Below are 23,695 nucleotides of genomic sequence, written 5' to 3'. Positions count from 1 at the left end.
TCAGTTTGATATATAGTGACAAAATATACAGTCAGTAAAATGTAATAAAGGTAATATTCAATAAATCAGTTGTGCTTATCAACATATTTAGCAGCATTATTTAAGTATTTACAGAAACACTTGTATTTTAGCACTTTGGGTGTAGGTTGAGAGTTTCAGTGCATAGGCGTTACAGATGGAACGTTGGTGCTTTTTATACAGGTGCACAGAGCCACTTTCATTCATGTATAATACAGTAGTTTGTGACAAATTTCCAACTGAAATGTCCCAACCTTTCTTTAATCAGAAAAGAATAATGAATAAATGCTCCAATCCACAAAAGGATCGAATTGGACTGGACACAAGACGATAAAGATTTATTTAAATTTGGCAACTCATGCATAGTATTATCCTAAAATATACCTGTCGTTGTCAAGCCAAAAATTTTACAAATTAAACAAATGTTTTGCATGATCAAAATTAAAATATTGTCCATTGCCGGTTTTAAAGAGACTCCTTTTTGGGAAATTGTTCCTCTAGATAATCATGTTTTGATTGGCTTTAACATTCAGAGTCCACATGATTCACTCTAATAAAAAAATGAGGTACATCTGTGTTGTTGAATTAGAGCATCAACTCACCCAAATGAATTTGTGCTAGGTCTTTGGGATCCATGCGTATGGTATCCTGTATGCATCACCTTTAAGTCTGAGGTGGAGCTCAGTCTGTGTGCTGCTGTTTTGGAGTCTGTGTGACTCTGCTGCTGCTTTCTGGTGCTCCGCTGCTTTCATCAGAGGTGCAAGAAACTTCATTCTTTCTCCTTAAAATGTTTTCTATCCAGGTGGAGTTTTGTGCTGTTTTTCCAGGGGACCGTGCAGAAGAGACTGAGCTCATCTTCATGTTTTTGCCTGAAGTGATCAGCTCTCCGTAGCCTTGTTGGTGGGAGAAGGCATAGGCAGAGCGGCGGGAGCTCGTCCTGCGTACTCGCCTCAGGTTCTGCTCCTGAGGTCCTTGTTTCTTTCTAGACTGTTGTAGATGACGCACCTGTTGAAATACAGCAATGGGAGGATTATTAATGAAGCGCTGAACATTTACATAAGCAGTTAATGAATGAATGCTATTCTACCTTGTCTGTTAGAGGTGGGAAAAGGTTCACTCTCAGAAAGCTGACTGCTACGCCGGGGACGACACACACCACTGTGGTGAGCAGAATAACCAACCACACACTCTTCTCTGATAGACAGTTGCGGGCCGTTCCTGAGGACACACAGACCCAAATTTATTTGTGATCAATTTCCATGCATCAATATTTTTTCCTCACATGTCTGTCATGTCACTGAGGAAAACTCACCAATGAATGGAAAATTACTTGGAAAGATGCCAAATATGCCATCACTTTGCATTGCAAATAAAATGGCAAAGTATACAGACAGGCTCCCCCATATGAAGAAGTGATTGACAGCTGTCCAGTAGTGTGTGTCAAGTCCAATCTACAAAGAGATACGTGAATCATTTACATAATTATATGTTGACTTTCTCAATCAATGGTGCTATTTTTAATCTGTTTGCTTCTGTTTCCACTCTTACCTGAACACTTACAACAATGACCAAGGATGTTGCTATGGTGACAGCAAACGTTTGTTGGTCGGAAAAGTGGGAGCCATCCTCTCTCACCATGACAGAGAAGGCTCCGTATGGAATAAAGAAAAGCAGGAAAGATGTCACCACCCCCTGCAGCGTGCACAGGAAGAACTGTTGTTTGTTGAAGAGAAGGTTTTGTTGGCCCGGTTTGTACAGACTCGGGTAACGTAGGCTGTTCTTGTCATTCACATCCTGTAGGAAAAAAAAAATCATGAGTGTCATGTTATATGTGCTACTAAATAATACATATATGAGATGGCAGGGACGGGAAGTGCTCGGTGGTAGTCATGTGGAAGATGATTAATTTCAGATGATAGATGAACAATATACAATATTGTTGTATATTAATATGGGTTGATTAGTTTGTGGGAGCTACTCACACATTAGTTAAACTGAGTGAGGTACTTGGGTTAGATATTTAGGTACCTATAGGAAGTTTATTAATTATGAAACAGTAAAGGAGGTCAACAGTTATAATATATTCACCTGTATGACTTGACAGTATCTTGAAAGAAAAACAAACAGAAATGTATAAGAAAAAATAAGAAAAATAAAAGGACTTAAGTGAAAATGTAAAAAATAAGGAGAATCTTGAATAAAGATTTTAGATATTTTATTATTCACTATATAAGTCTGTGCTGCTTTATAATCACATATTTAATAGTATTACCTGATCAAAAAGTCCCATTGCGAGGACTGGCAAAGATGTATAGACTATATTGAAGAGGGTAATGAACCACTGATCATACACAGTCTGTGGAAAGAAGAAAGTTACATGTATCATTCATTCTGCGAAAAAACAAGACACTTTCAAAAGGCCGAATGATAAATTACAGTCTTTTTACCTGAGCTGAGAAACCACAGAAGAAACCGTACCAAAAGTGTACCAGGGTGAAGGCAAAGTTCTTGTAGAAAAAGTAACGCAGGAAATTACACATGCGGAAGTAGGACCAGCGCCCGTGCACCAGCAAGAGCCGCTGCAGGTAACGAAACTGAGCAAAGGAGTAGTCTGATGCCAGAACAGCCTGCATCCCCTCCTGACCGCTGATGCCAACACCGATGTGAGCGGCTGAGGAAGAAGAACACAGTTTTACAATTATGTTATGATCTGTGATCCGAATGTCACTTTAAAATTAGCTGACAGATCTTAAAATACCAGGATTTAAAATAAAGGCATATACTATAATGTCGCAAATCATATAATGATAAATCAAATAAAACAAATACTTACAGTATAAGTTAAAACAAGCATTTACTTTGCATGTGATGAGTTAAGAACCATCTATAACTCAATAATACACCTCAAATGTAGGTAGTTAGAAAATTGCAGATTGGGGATTTTGAATGATGAAATTTGTTGTTGCTTGCCTTTTTGCACAGGAAATTCAGGTTCAACTACAGAGGAGCATATTGGGGGCTGAAAGGGACTCACACAAGCTGCTGACAACTTAAGAAAGTAAAGTACAATCACTTCAGCTCAACACACAGCAGCACTGTGCCATGCTGCTGTTTCCGAACAGGCTGTTTCAGTGTCATATCGATCCTGACACTTACTCTTGATCATGCTGACATCATTGGCTCCGTCTCCGATGGCCAGGGTGACGGACCTCTTGTGTCTCTTCACCAGCTCCACCACCTGAGCTTTTTGCATCGGGGTGACCCGGCAGCAGATGACTGTTTTACACAAGCAGGCCAAATCCACTAACACATGCTCCAGCTGTGGCTCCAGAGCATGAGCCTGCAGCAAGGAACACACACACATCACACCTGTTAAAACCTATGATTAACATCCTATAACGTCAACCCCCTGTGGAGGCAACACCAAGCAACAGCTCAGTGTAACATTTCCACCAAGCTGTGTTCATCATGCACAGTGCTCAAAGCACAGCAAGGGAGCAGCTACTCTGTGAGGAAATACTGTAGATGTTAATGAAAACCTGTAACAGAGCCGAGGGCCCTCAGCAGCACAGCAGCCCTCTACTCATTACAGACTCCACAGTCAGCAGCAGGTACACAGATGCCAGATTCAGTAGACAGCAACACAATCACAGTTAACAAAGTAAAACCTGCGGGCTCCAGCCCAAGAATAAAAACAAAGCATGTAAAAAGAAGATAGAGTTCACTTACCAGACTGTGTCCATTGATGACTAAGGCATACTCTGCAATAATGGTTTCTTCAAACACAGAGTCATCTGCAAACATGTCTGCCTTCTCAAAATGTCCTGCACTGCTAACTCGACTCAGACTGAGGATGTGCTCCTTAGCACTCCTAAAGAGAGAGGTAACCTGTAAACATTCATTCATGTAAAATCCATTCTTCTCCTATGTACCACATGAAAAAGGTATCTCACTCAACAGGATAGATTGATAAACTAATATTAGAATTTTTAAAAATCAGACTGGGATTTTCCAGTGGACTTTTAGTTCATTTGAGAATATGAACCTCCTGTGTGAGGTGAGGAGTGTGTCACCTGAGCTGCTGCTGCACCTCCAGCAGTGTGTGACCGGAGATAACGAACACCTCATTCATGTCGTCTCGCAGCATGTTGCAGGAGTAGCCGATGTTCATGGCTGTCTCTGCAAAATCACACACAGTTTACAGCTAGGGACGGTCGGTTAACAGTTATCATAGAATGAGTCTTTCTGGTGAAGATGTTGTATTGTTGTAATCACCTAGTTTGTCGCCTGTGAGGACCCAGATCTTGATATCGGACAGATTTAGGCGGGCGATTGTTTCAGGGACCCCTTCCTGAAGTTTGTCCTCGATTGCTGTGGCCCCTAGAAGCTTCAACCAGGACAGCAGTCAGTCTGCAGAGGCTAAAGTTTGAGTTTGATCGCTACAAGGATATAAACAGAGGATGACAATTTTACCTTCAAGTCCTGCTCGATCTCCTCATACAGAACCGCCAGCTGTTCCTCGCGGTTCTCAGTTTCAGTGCTGGCAAACAGGAGCTTCTTCATCCAAATGCCAAAGTAATCTTCATCAAGATCTTTGTAGGCCAGAGCTAAAGTCCGGAGACCTTCTCCAGCAAATTCCTGCAGGGAGAAAAAAGTGAAGTAAAAAGTAAAAATACATACAGCTGTCGTGTGGTGTTGTGTTCTCTGAATATACTGTAGCAGTTAATCTAATAAGCAAACCAGACATAATCCAGAGTACATGCTTTTTTTCTGCTTCAGTCACCTAAATTGCCTATTTTCTCAGGAGAGACACGAGCACAGTATGAATCTTGTCAAAAAATGTTTGTTGCAATGGTAAAAGTGTGACATACGTACATTTTAACATTTAAATATTGAAATATTTCACAGTCCTCCTACACACATTGTGGCCAATATACACATTTATAATGTGTGTCCTTTAAAATTCTTACATTTGCTCTTCTTCTAATTATTATTCTTTATTGCAGACAGCTTTGAGAATATGCCACACTGCATATCACTGCACATACTGTATGAGCATGTGACAAATCAAACCTTTGAATCTATAAATAATATGCCACAGCAGATACTCTCTGAACAAACTGCTGCAAGAATCATCAGTCTTACTGTTTGTAAGCACATTAATGTGATCGATAACTTTGACAGCTTTATTGATTTGAAACACTGATACTACAGATGCATAGTACATCTACAGTATTTATACTTGTTTGTAATGTGAACCCTTACATACTGTTCAGGGTCAAATTTTACCAATTTTTTCACATTTGTGAGATGTAAAAACACCCTATACACAATTCTTTTAGCCGGACATTTCCTAATGTTAGCCATAATGTACATACATGGAAATAAAATGCATCTTTTTTAAATTTTGTATAAACACACATTTACAAATATACAAGTGTGTTTATTCCAAAGATCTCCTGCACTATAAAATAGATAAAATCCATCATCTTTTTTCCCATAAGATTAATCAAACATTTATTAATGAGTTTATGTACGTGAACTGGTGTAAAGATGAATTATGAGTCAGAATATGAACAGTATGTAAGAGTTAAATGTTCTAATAACACTCACATTGAGATGTTCTGAGGTAGTGTACATGAGATCTTCACTGGAGGGGTCCAAGCGGGCAAAGATGATAGTGTCAGCTCCTTTGGTGTACAGTTTAATCTGGCCTTGTGGATTTCTCACTAAAACACAGCAACAAACACAACATTACTTTTTGGTCAAAGGTGACTCTTATTAACATGCACAGTCGAAGCAAACACAAACAGAAGTACTTTACAAATAAAGATGTGTTACTAATAATACAATCAGTCAGTCTGTCAAAGTCATTTTCTAAATTATTCACATGCACATAATGTTGTGTTGACTACTTGTGCTGTTATGAATGAAGACCTAACCAATGACACTCATTCTCTTGCGCACGTTGTTGAAGTCCAGTATGGCCAGCAGCTGGTAGGTGACCGCTCGTCCTATTTCACACAGTGTGATGGTCTCTGGGGTTCGGGCCCGGAAGACAAACCCAAAGTTTCGTGCTGCGGTGACCAAGGCTCCCTCGTCGGGTGACTGGGCCTGGTACACCAAATTTCCTTCATGTTAACAAAAACATCGATCAGACAATGATTTAATATACTGAGTAATTTGAACGACTTGATTGAGTGTGCGTGTAGTTTACCTTCACTCCTCTCCTCTGGCATGACAGTGTGGCACAAAGCCAGCAGTCTGAAGAACTCCTGCACTGCAGAATCCTCCAGTTTAATGGCTTCGACCAGGCTGCCGTCATAAAACTTAAACTTTGTGTCACAGAGAGGGTTGAAGGAAAAGTCCACGCAGGCTGTTTTCTAAAGATCACATGTGGACCACCATCATGGTTATTATGTTATTATTTGGCTGTTAGAGACTGAAGAATTCATGCAGGCTCAGATCTACTGTACTTACCTCTGTGATTTCCACCTTCTGGTCAAATTCATCATAGACGTCACCTACAGCATGAGATGAGAAGTTAAAATATTTACAAATCAAATGGTATCAGTGTTTCTGAGGTCAGTGACATGCATCTTTTGAGACTGAAGCTGTTAATAGTCATAATTTTGACAAATGACAAGCACACAATTTAAAAACATTTACAAAACTGGACGGACGGACCTCTGAAATAGTATTTTAATCATCTGAGATACATTCACCTGTCCTAAAACTGTTCACTAAAACTAACAGGTGCAACTATTTGGTTGAGTTGGCAGCACTTTAAGGTAAGACAAGATATTCTTTCGTAAAGCGTGAAATATATTCATCGAGTGTGATCCTCCAGTAGCACAGTGGAGGTGTGAAATAAATCACTATTGGAATTTGTTTAATGTTTTTTTGAATTTTTTCTTTACCATTTAACATGTTTCAATATTTAATAATAGGATGTGATATGAGCCAATGATATCACATTCAGTATCAGTTTAAAGGTGCAGTGTGTAGGATTTAGTGGCATCTATCGGTGACATTACAGATTACAACCAAATGAATATACCTCCCCTCACCCTCCTGTTCCAAGTGTAGGACCTACTGTGTTTGTGAAATCTGCGAAAAATGTTAAAGTGTTTAGTTTGTCCACTTTGGGCTTCTATAGGAAAACATGGTGGTGCAACATGGCGGCTTCCATGGAGTGGGAGCCACTCCCTATAGTTATAGAGGGGATAATTGTAAGGTAACAAAAACACAATGATTCTTATTTTCAGGTGATTACACACTTAATCAAAACATACTTATGAATATTAGTCTGTTTCACTAGATGCCACTAAATTGTACACACTACACCTTTAAAATTATACCACTTTTTGGAGAAGAGGTTCATAAAGCTCCCTACCGTACGTCTGTCCATTAATGGAGCACTTGCTGAAGACCATGATGTTCTGGGTAAGGGTGCCGGTCTTGTCTGAGAAGATAAACTCCACCTGGCCCAGCTCCTCACTCAGGGTAGTTGTACGAGCTTCAGCTGCGGTGTCGGTCTGACTGTAGTACATCTTCCCATCCCAGTTAATGAAGTAACTGTGGCCAAGCCGCAGAACCTCCACACTGAAAGATTATTTAACACACATTTGGCTCCACAACTAAAGAATTAAATGTCAATTGCCTGAAAACAGTGACAATTTACTGCTGGGAAATAATGCCATTTTTTATTGATAGGAGAAAAAAACACTTGTAAGGGTGGATACATGACTATTAGGAGAGAAAAAAAAACATTTGATGCCTTTGTCTCCTTACCTGACATACAGTGAGATGGGCACAACAGTGTTGAGGATGATGATGTAGGACCAGAAGGTGAGGAAGCCAGAGAAAACGGCACTGCTCTGAAATGTATCCCAGGGCAAAAACACCTGGAAGCTTCTACCAATAAAACTCTCCCAAATAGTGTTTCCAATGGCCAAAATCACTCCCATACAAATGAGGGAGGCAAAGATCTGCAATATAAAAATAAGCATGTATGTTCAATTCGAAAGATGTGTCAAATACAAAGAGCTATGATATTTTATTATGAGATTTTTGATAACGTAGATGACGTAGATAGAACATGATATTTCCTGCACAAAAAGAGCTGAAGTGCACTCTGTAAGTTGCCATGTAAAAGCAACTTACCCACAAAACTAGAGTGTTCATCAGTTTGTCAATACTGGTCCTTTTAAATTTAGTCCTTCCGCAATTCTGCATCAATTTAGTCTGTAATCCTGTTGGAAAAAATAACCACTGTCAGTACTAGGAAAACACTGACAGGAGGCGCTTTTATGATCTGGAGAACAGATAATATCATACCAGCAAAGATGACCATCCCAAAGCACCACTCAGTGTTTCTGAGAATGCAACCTCGCAGCAACATTTTCTCATTATCCAGAGGGTATTTATTGTCTCTCCAGAATAATGTTCCTGTGAATTTATCCAGCTTGTTGTTTGGTGGCTCACAAATGACTTCCCCTGAGGAACACGAGATCAGTCAACCCAGTTGGAGGGATGATTTATTGCTATTTGAGTTTAAGTCTGATTCTGATACTGAAGAGTGTCATAAGTCTGCAAAATAAGCAAATATGTCACCTCACCATCAAAATCTGTCAGTTTTGTAATATCTCCCAAATCTGAGGTTACTGTCAAGGCCTGACGGACTTTCAGATTAGTCTCTCTGCAATGTGGAGAAACGGAAAGACCAAATGTACAAAGCTTTGTCTTTAATGGTGCCATAGAAATGTTAAAACAGTAAGACCATTAGGTCTAATTCATTTCGAGTGCAGTGCAACACTTACCCATCTAGCTCTGCAGTCTCAATATAGCACAGTCCACAAGGCTCACTGCTACAGAGAAGGAGAATGTCTGCCTGTGTGTAAAACCAATACAAAACACAGAAAACAAATCAACAACAACAAATCAATCTCTACACCACACTGAACCCACAAGAGCACTCAACATCTCCCAGAAGAAATATTTAATTGTTGTCTAACCATTTTCTCTTTTATATCTAAATAAAATTGACAGAATAGAACACATTATCATCAATTATCCAAAAATTTAATAAAACGCCTTCTCTAAATCTCTAACTGAATCAACAGCACAAAATCCTCCAATTTACAGGATAACATTCAACATACTGCAGCAGAGTTTACTCACAGAAACAAACTGATTATTCTCTAGTTTGATGATATCTCCCACACGAACGTTCATCCATTTCTCATTCTGTAAACTTGGATTTGAAAGACAAAAAATCAATCTGAATTAACCACATAAATGTCACTGAACAGTATAAAATCATTTCAGGAACGTGGTAGTACCTTCCCCTGATGAGAACCTGAGACTGACGGTTGTTGACTTGCTGGTCACTTTTATGACGGAACTGAAATTTTAGGAATAAAATGGTTGAAATAAGTATTTTAACAACAAGGAGATGTAAAAGAGGAGCATTCAGAGGAGGATAGATATAATAGTTGAACGAACATAATCATCTGTGGCGTCTTTTACAGCAGTGATTATCAGCACCATCACCAAAGGCACGATGGTTGTGAACCAGGATAGAGAGGATATTTCTGGAATTACCTACATGAAAAAATCTGCGTTAGCCAACACGGTTTAACCTGATGACCCCCCCCCCCCACCCATAAAAACTATGTGTGAATGCAGATATTTCTCCTACCTGCAGGATCAACAGCACTAAGAAATAAGCATTCGCAACCCTCTGGAACTGCTCAAACAAATTAATGGGCAGGAAGGTGAAGATGTTGTACTTTGAGGTTTTGATGTGGTTGTCCTGAGGAACATATTTAGAAGAAGCATTAATACTCTCAATATTTAAAAAACAAAACAAAAAAACACAGTGTAACATTGTAGCTGAAACCTGATATAATTTTGGGTCCTACTTACGGCATAAGAGAACTTGTCATTATAGTCCAGTGCATTGGCTTTCACATGGCGTTCCTTCTCTGCATAAAGAGGATTCTCAGTTATTATAAAGAGCTGAAATGATACACAAACAGACTCAACATTATAATGTTATAAAATAGCACAGATTAGTTTTGATTTACAGTCCTGTAGAGATTCATACAGGCACAATCAAGGGCTCAATATAGTATTTTTCATTCAATTTGTTAGGTAAGTTCACAAGAGCTCTACCTCTTTACTATTAAATCAAAAATGTTTGCTTGCTACATAAGACTAGTTGTCAGGTATTATAAAACTTTCATTTCCCAAGCGGTGAGATTTTCCATTGGGAGAACCTTAAAGATTTCTCTGTACCGCTGTAATATATGCTCACGCTTTTCTTTAATCCCCAATGAAACAGAGTCTGTCTTCTTGCCAGCAAGAGTAGGTTTGCTGATGAGGAGTACAGCAATGTCCAGGTGAACAGAGGAAGACTTTGATTTCCATAGGGAAGAAAAGGGTATTAAGCTCATTTTATATAATTGTGCAGTATCCTTTAATAAACATTCACACAAAATAAAAACATGCATATTTTATACAAACAGAAGTGACTTTGAATCAAACTTAATAACTGAGTTGTTTGTCGTAATATATGATGTGTCAGTCAGCAACATGTTTGTACCTTTAGCTCTGTTGTCATGGCAACTAAAACTAAACTAAAAATGTCAGTGCACATTTTTAGTTACTTGCACATCACTGGTAGCCGCCAATCAGGAAAATGAGATTTTAGATATATCTGGTACAATAAATGTATTGTGCATTGTTAAATGACTATTTACTATTAATTATTAAGACAGCTGCTTCAGTTTCAGGTTGCTGGTATTGTGCATGAAGACTGTCACACTGTTGGCTCACTGGGGCACTTGAAGAGAGCAGAGTTGTCGTTAATGTTATTAGTAGCACCTGTGCTTTTCCTACCATGACAAGTTGAATTATCTGCTGTGCACCACATCCTGTTTTTACTGAACTGTTACGATGTAATACTGACTCTCAGTTTATCTGCTACAAGAAAATGGTCATTGTCTTAAGTAGTATGTGAACCAATATTTCTCCTAATCTAATGAATCCTTTTAATAAGTGCTTATTACTTGAGACATATTAAAAGTGTATGTGTATGTGTGCGTTTTTTTGACATTTGTATGTCTTTGTCTCACATTTTGGTCCCACTTCTCCATTGAAGCTCATGACACTAAAAGATCCATATCTCTGGTGGTCACTGCTCTGCTGTTACTTTTATTTTCTTTCACACAGTGTTGTGAATGAGACAATATCTTATGGCTTGGTTACGGCTGGTGAGATGTAGACATGAATCCACCATGACGCCTCAGTTGTTGATGCAGATCGAGAAATATAAGGCATCATATAAAAACACTGTGGTGAGTCTGCTTCATGGGTTTTTGATTACACACAACGGGGAGACTGTCTGCGGCATGTGGACGTTGTCTGAGCCTGTCCTTTTACCCAAGAACTGAAGACTTCATCCGTAGTTACAACTTTGGCATTCATCTCATGGCTCATATGTCAAGATGATGCATTGAGGGTCATTATCATACTAAGTCATGGTTTTTAAACTGTCTCAACAGGCAATATATTCACTCACAAGCAACACAATAAATATTGGACACCTGCAAGATGATGAAACCATTCATCAAAGCACTTTAACTTCCTCCACAGAGCAGTGGCCGAAGAAGCGCGCAGATAGATCTGTTGTTTCCAAACGAGGTTAAATTGATGTTGAATTATGCATAAATCACCCGAGAGACCAACAGCACACGCACACGCACACACACACACACACACACACACACACACACACACACACACACACACACACACACACACACACACACACACTCTAATCCTTTTAGGACATCAAATTGACTTCCATTCATTGTGGACAACCTAACCTAAACCCTAACTTTAACCAGGTCTTCAATAATGACGTTTTGCCTCATTAGGACCAGGCTTTGGTCTCCATGAGGACTACAGGTCCTGACAAGGTCAGTGTTTATACCAGAAAAGGTCTCCAAGATGTGACAAAACCGTGCACACAGACACACACAGTGATGTCCTCACACAACAGACTGGCATCATCCTGCTATCAGTTACTGTGAAAATGAATTATTAAGAAAGGCTTTTGTCTTCTGCTGATTAAATGTCTGTTTAAACATTAATTCAAAGATGTTCAAATGCAATATTGCTTTTCTAAAACAGCTTAATCTCCATTTTCCACACATTCTTTTCTGTAAGATCTTATCTTTTTTACTGGGATCTTCAGCAGCCTGCAAGTCCGAGCGGGCAGCTTATACAAGTCAGTATTTATTACAGTGAAATGATTCACAAATGCTTTGGGAAATAATTCAGAACCATATTCCTCCCGAGGCTAAAGTCGATACAGGAAGCTTTTAGATGGTTTGTTTTAATAGCTACAAGCTACATCTTCTTTCCCAAACACAATAACTGCACCTGGCAGCTTTCACTTCTCCAGGAAAATGTACAAAAAATATTGTTAAAGGAATTTAAATACATTTAAATCTCATCCAGAAAACATCACAAGGTCCCCCCATTCTTTGTGTGTGTGTGTGTGTGTGTGTGTGTGTGTGTGTGTGTGTGTGTGTGTGTGTGTGTGTGTGTGTGTGTGTGTGTGTGTGTGTGTGTGTGTGTGTGTGTGTGTGTGCGTGTGTGTGTGCGTGCGTGCGCGGGTGTGAGAGTGTGAGGCAGATACTGATTACAGGATGCTACAGACAGACACACCAACACACGTGAAAAACACAGACCACATAGAGAGGGAGAGAGAGGCTACTGTACACTGTCTCTATGTGAACCAGTGCTCTGCACCAGGAGAGGTAGAGGAGTTACTGTACATTTCCCTGAGAGATGAACATAAACAAGATCTGTCTATTTCTTTTGAAAGACAAACCAAAGATGAGCCTGTGATATTCATTTCATTTCATGTCAGTCTCCTCAACATCTTTTTATATTAAAATATATAATCAAGGAACATTTGTCTTACCAACATAAGTATTTCGCCTCCAGAATGCCATCGTCTTCGGGGACCTCCCGAGGGTTTCCCTGATAAGAGACACATGGACAACCCAAAACCATCAACTAACTCCACTAAAAAGTGTTGAGCTGTGGAGAATTGTGCAGTGCAGGGAGTGATGAGGTGGAAGACTGAATGTGTTGTCTTGTTTCTTTTCTGTTCAGACAAGCAACTTTAATTAAGTGGTTGGTGTACAGTAAGCAGCATCAGCAGCAGCGGGTAAATCCCCAGTGAAATGTGTCTCCTTAGATCCCACATGAGCAAAGCTGAGTGTAATCCCCTATAAACAGTATGTGTATTTTCTTATTTTTTAGCATGTAATGTATATTTTTTTATGTAGTTTTCTCTATAGTAGCAGTGCTGCTGATGTAGTCATAGTCACATATTGCTGAAGCATTCCCCCTTTTTTTACTTACCTTGCACAAGTTTGTCACAGGCGCAGGCTTGTGTTGTCTCCATGTATCCTGACGTTCAGTGGCGACCATTTATTTCAAGCATCACATTCCGCAGATTTCTCCACAGCAAACGTTGTCTTCCTCCTGAATTATATAAATATATACATATAAAAATGACCAAACATGGATGTACAGCAAGCAAAGCCCTTTTTCAGCTGCGGTGAGTAAGAAGAAAAAGAAGAAGAGGAGGAGGAGAAGAGGAGGAGGAGACACTGCCGACGATGCGGTCTTCAGTGGGGATGTGTGTGTGTGTGTGTATGTGTGTGCGCGTATGTGTGTATGAACAACTCTCTCTCTCTCTCTCTCTCTCTCTCTCTCTCTCTCTCTCTCTCTCTCTCTCTCTCTCTCGTGATGATGTTCCAAACGTTGAATCGACTTCAATTAAACTATCCTCAAAACTCAAACAGCGATAAAACAAAATGCAATTACTCCAAAACCCTACTAAAAACACCCCCATCAAATTAGGACTGTGAGAGCAGAATTAAAACAATTAAGCAAAATGTTTCACAGGTTATATGTTGCAATTAAATGTAGCTTGAAATGGTGCAACTTCGCCCCCATGAGGATTTACACCATATTTTCATAACAGTGGGAAGATGCACCAATCCTTCTTGGTGCTAAATTTTAATTAGATTATTAAAAAAAAAAGTTATAATATTTGAGTTAAAGTTACACCAGAGATAGATATCACTGCCTTTTCATGAGTGCACTCTCATTGATTTCTATATGATGACACTTTTGATGTATGATGCTGAACATATCTATATTTTTTCCCATAATATGTCTGTTAAAAAAAGGATTCATATCATATAGTAATCAGTTTTCTAATTTCACACGTCATATCATCTTGAGGTGAAACAGTAGTTGTAGCGCCCCCAGCTGGTATCCAAGACACACTGTAGACTGTAGAGAGCCAATAATGTGGAGCTAATGTACTGCTGCTGGTGGTCTGTGTGTTTTGCAGCTGCCATCTGGGGGGAGATGGGTGCAGTCGAGAAAAATAGTAATAAAAAAAACAAAAAAACGAGCAAAATAAAAAGGTAAGTGTAATATGTATAATATGTAATTTGGTATTACCTGTTTGAGGTCATAAAGCGGTACCAGTGTCTGGTCTGAAGTCAGTGTCAAAGTTTTCTACACAGTTGTTATGTAATCCTTTCTGGAAAAAGTTGTGTTGTGTCCTGATAGTGTTACATTACCTGTTGCATTTGCATTTGTCTAGCTGGATATCTCACATCACACTCTATTTAAAGTTCCTCACACTGACTTCCCATCAGGTTTAGGATTCATTATAAGGTTTTTCTTTTCATGTATAGAGCCCTGCATGGTCCAGCACCTGAGTACATCTGTGACTTCATCAATTCCTTTATCGCCAGTAAATCACTGATGTCTTCTGACCCTCACCCTTGGCTGAAAACAAAAGGTGATAGTGCTTTGCACTGTGGAGCTCTCTTCTTTTAGACTTTTTGAAGTTGTCTAGTGATTGTTCTTTTGTGTGTTTCTTTTGGGGTACTGTGTTGCCTGCCTTGTGTTTGTATGTTAACTTTGTCTTGTGGCTTATGTTTTTTTTTTTATTGTTTATATGTTTATAGTCTTATATATAACTTTAATTCTTGTGAAGCATTTTGTGAATGTTATTTCTGTAAAAGGTGTTATTGTAAGTGCTTCAGATGTAATAGCCGTCACCAAGGTGTGTTGATCAAATACTGAAGACGCAGAACTTTCCTTAACCAGTTCATTGGCAGGTAGGTAAGTGTGTGTTTCTTTCATTCGTGCCGACAGATAATCCAAAGTGGAATTAACAACTAATTAAACCGGTAACCTGGCTGCTGCAACTGTTTCTTGCTTTTTCTCTTTTCCTCCCCGGTTTCCTTCATCCACTGATTTTCTACTGATTACTGCCACAGTGGGGACACCCAATCACACAAGTCCACTCTCACATCAAGAGTCTCTTGAACAGTTATTGTAGTGGACATAATGATAAAGTGATCATGTCCACCTCGTTGTGTCAGCCAGAACACCAATTAAGGCCAAGGCTTCCAAGTATGGCTAAATAAAGGGTTGAGAGATGTACATGTGCTGTTAACTTCCCTCTTTACTTCTCATTTTGCAGCAACACATACAGGTATTCCTGTAACAGCTGGATGTTATGGTGGTGGTTTCTTTCATTCACATAGCCTACAGATAATGAAGTTATTGAAATGAACAGCTGTAACCCATTGCGCTCTTTAATCAGAAGAGTGTTGTGATTAGCCCTTTTTTGAATTTGAAAATGTACATTTGTGCTGTTACATAAACTTTGCAAGTTGATCTCTGCGGCAGCCACTGGGGGGGAAAGGGCAAAGGACAAAGGTCAGCTGCAGTCAATGTTTGTTAATTATGGCAGTGTTGCCCAGCTTTAATAGATAATATTTAAAACCACAAACTACAAACTTTCTAATTGCAAAAGGAATAACTTGCTCCCAAGGCCATGACTGTTTAGTCTTTATGGCAGCAGTCTAAAGACCTCTATGTCATACTGTAGACCTATAGTCATACACAATTATCAAGGCAAATAATAATGAGGCTAAACATTATCTGAAAAGCTGAAATTGTGACCATTTAGACAACATTGGCAACACACAACAAACTGTACCAATCAGTAGTAACAGTACCAAACACGTCTATTCTCATGATCTTTGCGAGGTTGATACAAATCAGTCTCGTTAATTAACACAAAGTTGCACATGAAATATAAAATATAATGTTGTGATACTGTAAACTGGTAGTTGGTGATGCGTTTTCTGATTGGTCGAGCGGGTGGAGGAGGCGGGACTAACGTTATACACTTCAGCTCCGTTGACGTTAAAGTGCTTTCAAGTTCATACCGGATACAACGCTTCAGACTTCAGCTGGTGGTGCTCCCTTTTAATCAAGTCTGAGTCATTCTGCTGGGTTACCGAAGACTTTTGACAAAACTGATAGTAAAACGAATTGTTACGTATAGCGCTGGTCAAAGTAAGTATGCGACAAGTCTATTTATTAATCGAGGTTATTGTGTGAAACTTTACCTGTACCTGCAGTCATGTTATTATCAGGTCTTAATCAGGCCAAACAGTGAATGCTTGTTAATAGAGGCTCAGTTAGTTTATTATTAGTATGCAGCAGCAACGTTTCAGCACATAGAGGAAGATATTTAAACACTCCAACTCAATATATATTATTACATGTGTAGTTATCAGCCTTACCCTTAAAAAAAAGTAAAAGTCCCAGCAACACTTGTAGTATACAGAACAACTTTATTGTTGACCAACATGTTTTGGCCTGTGGCCTTCATCATAACACATTACAGCATTTAAATAGGGTAGTTAAAAAGCAGAAAAAATCAAAGAGATAGAAAAATTTACAAAAAATAATTATTATGTGCATCCAGATGTGTATTAACCCATATGGTACCTACCAAGATGGGTTGGGTATATGATTATGTGACTTCATTTAATCATTAACCCAGACAGGCAGGAGGGCAAATATCCAATAAGATACATGGGTGTGTGCAGTTTGTTGAAAAAGTTTTGTTTAGTCTGAAGCTCAGATATTATGACTGAAATGCTGCTAACCAAAATATCTTGTCCTCTTTCAGACACACAATGGCTGCATTGCGTCGTCTGAAGCAGGGCCGCTCCACGGCCATCGCTATCTCTCAACTTCATACAAGCAGCTGTGCCTTTGCCAAACAGCATTACAAAATGTTAGTACTTGGAGGAGGAGCTGGAGGGATTGCAATGAGTGCACGAATGAAGAGGATCATGGGAGCTGAGAATGTGGCTGTTGTGGAGCCCAGTGAGGCAAGGATCCAGTAGTTTATGATATCTATTAATTGCAATACTTCTTTTTTGTGTGATCACTGTCATGACCTAGACCATAATACAAACTGCAATTTATAAAAGTGAATTTGTGTATTGTATTTATATATTTTCACTATATATTTTCATATGTATATTATATATATATAGCAGTATTTTCTGTCATACAAAGTTGGTGTTTAACAACTTTTTAATTTCTCTTTTTGTAGATGCACTACTATCAGCCCATATGGACCCTAGTTGGTGCTGGTGCAAAAACTGTAGCTTCATCAGGTCGGCCAACAGCAAATGTTATGCCATCAGGAGTGAAGTGGGTGAAATCTAAAGTTCAGGAAATAAATCCAGACACAAATACTGTCTGCACAGATGATGGCACTGAAGTATGTTTGCTTAAGGAAACTCTTATAAAACAGAGTTTATAGTTAAGTTATAAAACTGTGTCATCTACTGGCTTGGGATTGAGTGTCAATTTGTTAATGAAAGATTATTTTTAAATGACACAATGATGTGCAATGTGCACCTAACCATACTTTCTTTTACATTACAGATCTCCTATGAGTATATGATTGTGGCTTTGGGTTTACAACTTCATTATGAGAAGGTGAGGTAATGCTTTGTCTGTAAAAGTCTACTTCTACCTTGTAACCTTTTGCTCTTGTATATAAATTCAGTTACTTACCAGGAAACTTGCACTTTTTCAATATGTAGATCAAAGGGCTACCAGAGGGGTTTGGATATCCAAATATCGGGTCAAACTACTCAGTTCAAACTGTGGAGAAAACATGGAAGGCACTGCAGAACTTCAAAGAAGGCAACACTGTGTTCACATTCCCAAATACTCCTGTGAAATGTGCTGGAGCACCTCAGAAGATCATGTATCTCACAGATGCTTATCTCAGAAAGGTACTTGAAGTTTTCAGGTTCTCAAACTAGTAGTTGCCATTTTCCAAATTTAATGAAAATATTTTATATGTTCCTATTTAAGACAGGAAAAAGGGGAAAAGCCAATATAATATACAACACATCCCTACCTGTACTCTTTGGGGTCAAGAAATATGCTGACTCACTGTGGGAAATTGTGAAACAACGTGACCTAAAAGTGAACCTCAGGCAAAACTTGATCGAAGTACGGGCAGACAAGCAAGAAGCTGTGTTTGAAAATCTTGACAAACCAGGGGAAACCCAAGTGCTTGAGGTAACTATTTCACTGTATTTCAACAGGAACTTGGGCTGCTTTGTACAATGGACAACTTCCATATTGTACCATGTGCTATGTAATCTCTGAAAGTATGTAGTTTTTGTATGTAATGCCTCAACTACTTAATGCACTGCACATTTAGTCTTTTTGTACTTAATACTTTAATACACTGCTCAAAAAATTATGGGAACACTTATTCATCACAGTATAACACTAAGTTAGTTCAACTTTAGGGATATCAATCTGTTCATTTTGGAATCACAAGTGATTGTAAATCAATTTTGCTTTGGTGCAAATGAAAGTGCCAACAGGTGCAATGGAGAGGCAAAAGCAAGACAACCCCCAAAAGGGAATGGTTTTATATGTGGTGGACACTTGCTCTCTTCTTATCCTTCTTGACTGATTCTTCTCAAATTTTGTGTTCTGCTAATGTACTGCATCAATGTAGCATGAGGCAGTACCTGCATCCCAATCAGGTTGCACAGGTAGTCCAGCTCCTCTAGGATGGCACATCCGTACGTGTGGTCGCAAGAAGGTTTGCTGTGTCTCCCAGCACAGTCTCAAGAGCATGGAGGAGATACCAGGAGACTGGCCGCTACACAAGGAGACCTGGACAGGGCTGCAAAACTGGTATCGGCTCCTTTGTGTGAGGAGGAACAGGAGGAACACTACCAGAACCCTCCAAAATGACCTCCAGCAGGCTACTAATGTTCATGTTTCTGACTAAACTGTTAGAAACAGAATCCAAGAGGGTGGCATGAGGGCCCGATGTCCTCTAGTGGGACCTGTATTCACAGCCCAGCGCCATGCAGCTGGATTGGTATTTGCCAGAGAACACCAAAATTGGCAGGTCTGCCATTGACACCCCATCTCTACAGATGAGAGCAGGTTCACACTGAGCACATGTGACGGGTGTGAAAGAGTCTGGAGACGCCGTGATCAACATTATGCTGCCTGTAACATCACCCAGCATGACTGGTTTGGTGGTGGGTCAGTGATGGTCTTGGGAGGTATCCTAGAGGGTCACACAGACCTCCATGTCATAGCCAAGGGTACCCTGACTGCTCTTAGGTACCGTGATGAAATCCTCAGAGCGATTGTCAGACCTTAAGCTGATGCACCCCAACCTGGGTTCCTCTTGGTGCAGAACAATACCCGGCCTCATGTGGCCCTCATGTTCCCCTGACCTAAATCCAATTAAGCACCTATGGGACTTTATGTCGGTGTATCCAACACTGCCAAGTACTGCCACAGACAGTTCAGGAGCTCACTAATGCCCTGATCCAGGTCTGAGAAGAGATCCCTCAGGACACCATCTGCCAACTCAGGAGCATGCCTAGACATCTGGAGTGCATACAGGCAGGCGGGGGTCATATATAAGACTGATTCACATTAGGAGTTGCCGTGATGAATTCCACACAAGTTGGATGAGCCTGTGATTTAATTTTGGTACTGTGGGTGTGATTTTTAATTCAGCCCTCAGTGGGTTGATGATTTTGGTTTCCATTGACTGTTGTCATATCATTTTGTTCTTAACAAATAATACAATGTACAGTGCTGTGTAAAAGTCTTAGGCCACCACCATCATACAAACAGAAAATACAGGAACTATGTACACAAAATGTAACATTAATTATGAATGATTATTAATAATTAAGGTTCAGTTCCATTTAGGTTTAAGAGAGCCAGGTTCCTGCTATTGCTCAAGTGTAAGGGGAGGTCACACTTAATACTTGCCACTTTAGCCAATAGAAGCTGTTTTCTTTTTTCTTTTCTGTTGTTTTAACACTTACGCTTACACTTGAGCAATAGCAGGAACCTGGCTCTCTTAAACCTCAATGGAATGGAGCCTCAATTAATAATATTAAATAGTTAATGTTACATTTTGTGTACATATTTCCTGTATGTTCTGTTTGTATGATGGTGATGGCCTAAGACTTTTGCACAGTACTGTATATCAGTAAATATTTTCAAGATTTCCAATTGTGTTATTAAAGTGTTCCTTTAATTTTTTTTGAGAATTGTACATGCTAAATCAAGGACAATATTCTAGTGAATAACTGCTAAACATTTCAGATTTTTATCTCTAGTATGAAATGCTTCATGTCACACCACCAATGGGACCTAATTTGGTGGTTAAAAGCAGCCCGCTGGCTGATGAGGCTGGCTGGTTGGATGTCAACAAAGACAACCTACAGCACAAGAAGTATCCAAATGTGTTTGGGATTGGAGACTGTACCAATCTGCCCACAATCAGAACGGCTGCTGCTGTCGGTAAGTGATAATAGGTTGAAACATTGTAACACAAAACTGGAAAGCACTGTTGTTTGATAAGATTCACACAATTGTATTCCTCATTAACTGCTTGTTGTTTTTGTAATTTAAAAGGTATTGTCCTCAATAACTGTATTGCACAATAATATATTTACACAAGACTATAAAATCATACACCACACCAATTAAGCCTTCAATGTAGAGGCACTTTTCTGTAGTATTTAACAGGTTGTATCATTTCCTCAGTTTACCTTTGTGCTTAATGTGATTGTACTATTTACACATGGTGTAAACCCTGTCACCATCAGTACCCTTTCACTTACCACTCCCTGCACAACTGTAATTTGACTGCAGTAAATAATTTAGCCTAATCACATTTATATTCAGTGTATGCATGCAAGCTTTGTCATGCTGAATGTATCTGTGTCTGTTTTTTTGTGTGGCAGAAATGAAATATAACATTCACGAGTGTGTTTTAAGTGTATAGTCTTTGGTGTTTAATCACCTGAAAATCAGAATTTCTGTGTTATCCTTAGTGTATAATGGCCCTCTATATTTACATTGGGAGTGGGTCCTCTTCTATGAAGCTTGCCATGTTGTTCTTTAACATTTTTCACTAGTTTTGCAGTCACTATAGGTTCTGCAGGAGTATTCAGTTGGTTGCAATCTGCAACCTCACCACTAGATGTCACTAAATTCTACACAATAGTCCTGTAAGCCCACAAGTACACCTGAAGTGGAGCCAAATACACAGTTTTACCAACTGTGTATCTGGTTCCAGAAACAGTCACATCCAGTCCATGCAGTGATTGTCCCGGTGTTTGGAGGTACGCAGAATGTGATATTGTCTCTCAAAAAGGTTGTTTCATTCCTCACACAATTACGCCCGCCACTTTTTGTGTGTACAAACAAATGCAACACTAGGAAGGCTATAGGAGAGATGGTCAGACAAAAAACCCTCTAAATCTCATATAAACAAATATTGCATCTCACCCTTTTCTATGACAGCAGGCTTTCCACTTGGCCCGACAATGTCATGCTAGTTTGTTTTGAGTGTAATCCTGTCTTAAGCATGGATGGATGGTAAAAACCTTAGTTTTCGCTTGTGACACCAGAGAAGATCACATTTTTTTTGTTCTATGGTGGTCATAGATTTATAGTAATATCCAGTTTTCATCCATCCAACACATTTTTTTGTGACTCCACGACTTCTAGTCATGTTAATAAAAAGAGAATGTAAACAGTTAAAGAAAGAGCGTAACATTTGTTTTTTTCTCATTTTAGCTGCACAGTCTGCCATCTTAAACAGAACCATCAGCAAAGTTCTGAAAAACGAAAAGCCTGATAAAAAGGTAAGTGCCCATTAAAAGTAAAATATGATTAATTTTTTAAAGAGTAACTTAACACCAGTTAAACAACAAAACATTAAAAAACAAAGTTTCACTGACTTCTCTGGTTGGATCAACCCTGTTTCCACCTTTGACTACAAAATCACCTGTACTGTACATCTCTACAGCAAGGTGAGAAGTAAAACCACTGGAGGTCTGCAACAAGGTTTTCAGGGGGTGCTAAGTTACTCTTTGAGAAATGTGATCTCTTTTGTGTTTTAGATACCATGAAAACTGTGCAAATACATAATTGGTTATCTCCTTATTTATAGTATGATGGCTACACGTCATGTCCCTTGGTTACAAGCTACAACACAGTAATTATGGCGGAGTTTGACTACAATGTACAACCGCTAGAAACGTTCCCCATCAACCAAGCCAAGGAAAGAAGAATAATGTACCACATGAAAGCTGATCTGATGCCTCACCTCTATTGGCATGGGCTTCTCACGTATGTATATTGACAACATGATAATTGTCTGTGGTAATGAATTGTTCCACATCAGTCGTTTTATTAATTTCTCTTTATTTTTATTTGGTCAGGGGCCTGTGGGGTGGACCAGAACCATACAGGAAACTTCTTCATCTGGGGATGAAATGAAACCTCATCATCAGTTTGCATATTAAGGCTTAAATATCTTAAAAATCTTTGCATTGATATTATTTGGAGCCTGGACATGATGACTGATCAGAGAAAGATGGATCAAATAGTGCATTTGTAGGATAAAATTACTCCTTTTTATTAGAAAGGGTTGCTTATAGTGCATCACATCCATTATTCAACCAGCAGTGAAGTTTTTTATAGGAGCCTAGAGCAAAACTTTGCAGATTCTTACTCCACGTGCTGGTATATTTTTAGAAGTCAGTAGGTTTCATCAAAAACCAGCAGCCAAATTGTAATTAGTTGGATTAATGCAAAGTTTACTTCTCTGCAGAGCATACAGTCAATTTTGCCCACGTTAATCCAAAACGTGCAAATGTACTCCTTTTCAGGTACTACACTAAAAAGTTTGAATGATAGTTGTAGGAGCCTAATTGCAATTTATCTTTGTTTGGTTAATTAGTGTGTAATAATTTAAGTTCATATGTAAAACAGCATATTTGAAAGAAATTGAAAGGAGTGTTTACATGTTGATGTATTTACAGTTCATATTTGCATTGCATAATGTAAAAAGTCAACTGTTTGATTCTTTGTTCTTAAAATGTATATGTACATGTAGCTTAAAATGCCGAACTTTTATTTTATATTATATTAGTAACATTTGTTAAAAGATTATTATTAATGTTGCGTTGTAGTAGATCTGCACCTTTAGGGAGGATTACAGGAGGAAGGGGTATGGATATTATTAAGTGGATAGCCAGGCATGTAGAGAGTGGAGCCACACAGTTTTTTGCCCTACCTTTTTTTTCTTCTTCTTATCAGTAATAACTTTGGAAAAGGACAATTGCTCTGTATAATTTTTTTTTTCAAAGTAAACCGTTGTAATTTA

At 38.9% G+C, this 23,695-nt stretch overlaps 2 protein-coding genes across 3 annotated transcripts; one reads left to right on the top strand and one right to left on the bottom strand.

Annotated features, from left to right (window-relative positions):
* Window positions 1-699: 699 nt before the first annotated feature.
* Window positions 700-13,507, bottom strand: atp8b4 (ATPase phospholipid transporting 8B4). Its single transcript, XM_062421541.1, has 28 exons — window positions 13,465-13,507; window positions 13,019-13,077; window positions 9,949-10,041; window positions 9,722-9,835; window positions 9,526-9,624; window positions 9,363-9,424; window positions 9,202-9,274; window positions 8,841-8,911; window positions 8,640-8,719; window positions 8,359-8,517; window positions 8,185-8,273; window positions 7,813-8,009; window positions 7,415-7,623; window positions 6,499-6,542; window positions 6,236-6,401; window positions 5,961-6,149; window positions 5,632-5,747; window positions 4,492-4,656; window positions 4,294-4,405; window positions 4,092-4,197; window positions 3,748-3,889; window positions 3,175-3,358; window positions 2,466-2,689; window positions 2,291-2,374; window positions 1,567-1,812; window positions 1,331-1,469; window positions 1,106-1,236; window positions 700-1,023 (listed from the first exon to the last, which is right to left on the bottom strand). The coding sequence occupies exons 1-28, from the start codon at window positions 13,505-13,507 to the stop codon at window positions 700-702; spliced, it is 3,720 nt and encodes a 1,239-aa protein (XP_062277525.1).
* A 2,863-nt stretch (window positions 13,508-16,370) lies between these two features.
* LOC133982423 (sulfide:quinone oxidoreductase, mitochondrial-like) lies at window positions 16,371-23,695 on the top strand. Of its 2 annotated transcripts, XM_062421476.1 has the most exons (10): window positions 16,371-16,500; window positions 17,123-17,327; window positions 17,555-17,725; window positions 17,893-17,946; window positions 18,054-18,248; window positions 18,331-18,540; window positions 20,634-20,817; window positions 22,102-22,169; window positions 22,478-22,656; window positions 22,749-23,695. In XM_062421476.1, the coding sequence occupies exons 2-10, from the start codon at window positions 17,130-17,132 to the stop codon at window positions 22,804-22,806; spliced, it is 1,317 nt and encodes a 438-aa protein (XP_062277460.1). In that variant the 5' UTR covers window positions 16,371-16,500; window positions 17,123-17,129; the 3' UTR covers window positions 22,807-23,695. The 2 variants fall into 2 exon arrangements, with proteins under 2 accessions (XP_062277460.1, XP_062277461.1); XM_062421477.1 differs by lacking the exons at window positions 20,634-20,817; window positions 22,102-22,169; window positions 22,478-22,656; window positions 22,749-23,695 and adding an exon at window positions 18,992-20,626.

Source organism: Scomber scombrus, chromosome 6 (assembly GCF_963691925.1).
Source record: "Scomber scombrus chromosome 6, fScoSco1.1, whole genome shotgun sequence".
In the NCBI taxonomy this organism is placed as follows: domain Eukaryota; kingdom Metazoa; phylum Chordata; class Actinopteri; order Scombriformes; family Scombridae; genus Scomber; species Scomber scombrus.
Note: the sequence above shows the minus strand (reverse complement) of the source record. Positions and strands in the feature narration are given on the sequence as shown.

Bases quoted from the DNA above. Each gene is read 5' to 3' on its own strand.
- atp8b4 (XM_062421541.1), bottom strand. From the start codon at position 13,507: ATGGAGACAACACAAGCCTGCGCCTGTGACAAACTTGTGCAAG. The intron at 10,042-13,018 runs GTAAGACAAATG...GTATCATTTCAG, and splicing joins GAGGCGAAATACTTATGTTG to CTCTTTATAATAACTGAGAA. The intron at 8,274-8,358 runs GTATGATATTAT...TTTTTCCAACAG, and splicing joins TGGGATGGTCATCTTTGCTG to GATTACAGACTAAATTGATG.
- LOC133982423 (XM_062421476.1), top strand. From the start codon at position 17,130: ATGGCTGCATTGCGTCGTCTGAAGCAGGGCCGCTCCACGGCCATCGCT. The intron at 17,726-17,892 runs GTATGTTTGCTT...TTTACATTACAG, and splicing joins GCACAGATGATGGCACTGAA to ATCTCCTATGAGTATATGAT. The intron at 22,657-22,748 runs GTATGTATATTG...TTATTTGGTCAG, and splicing joins TATTGGCATGGGCTTCTCAC to GGGCCTGTGGGGTGGACCAG.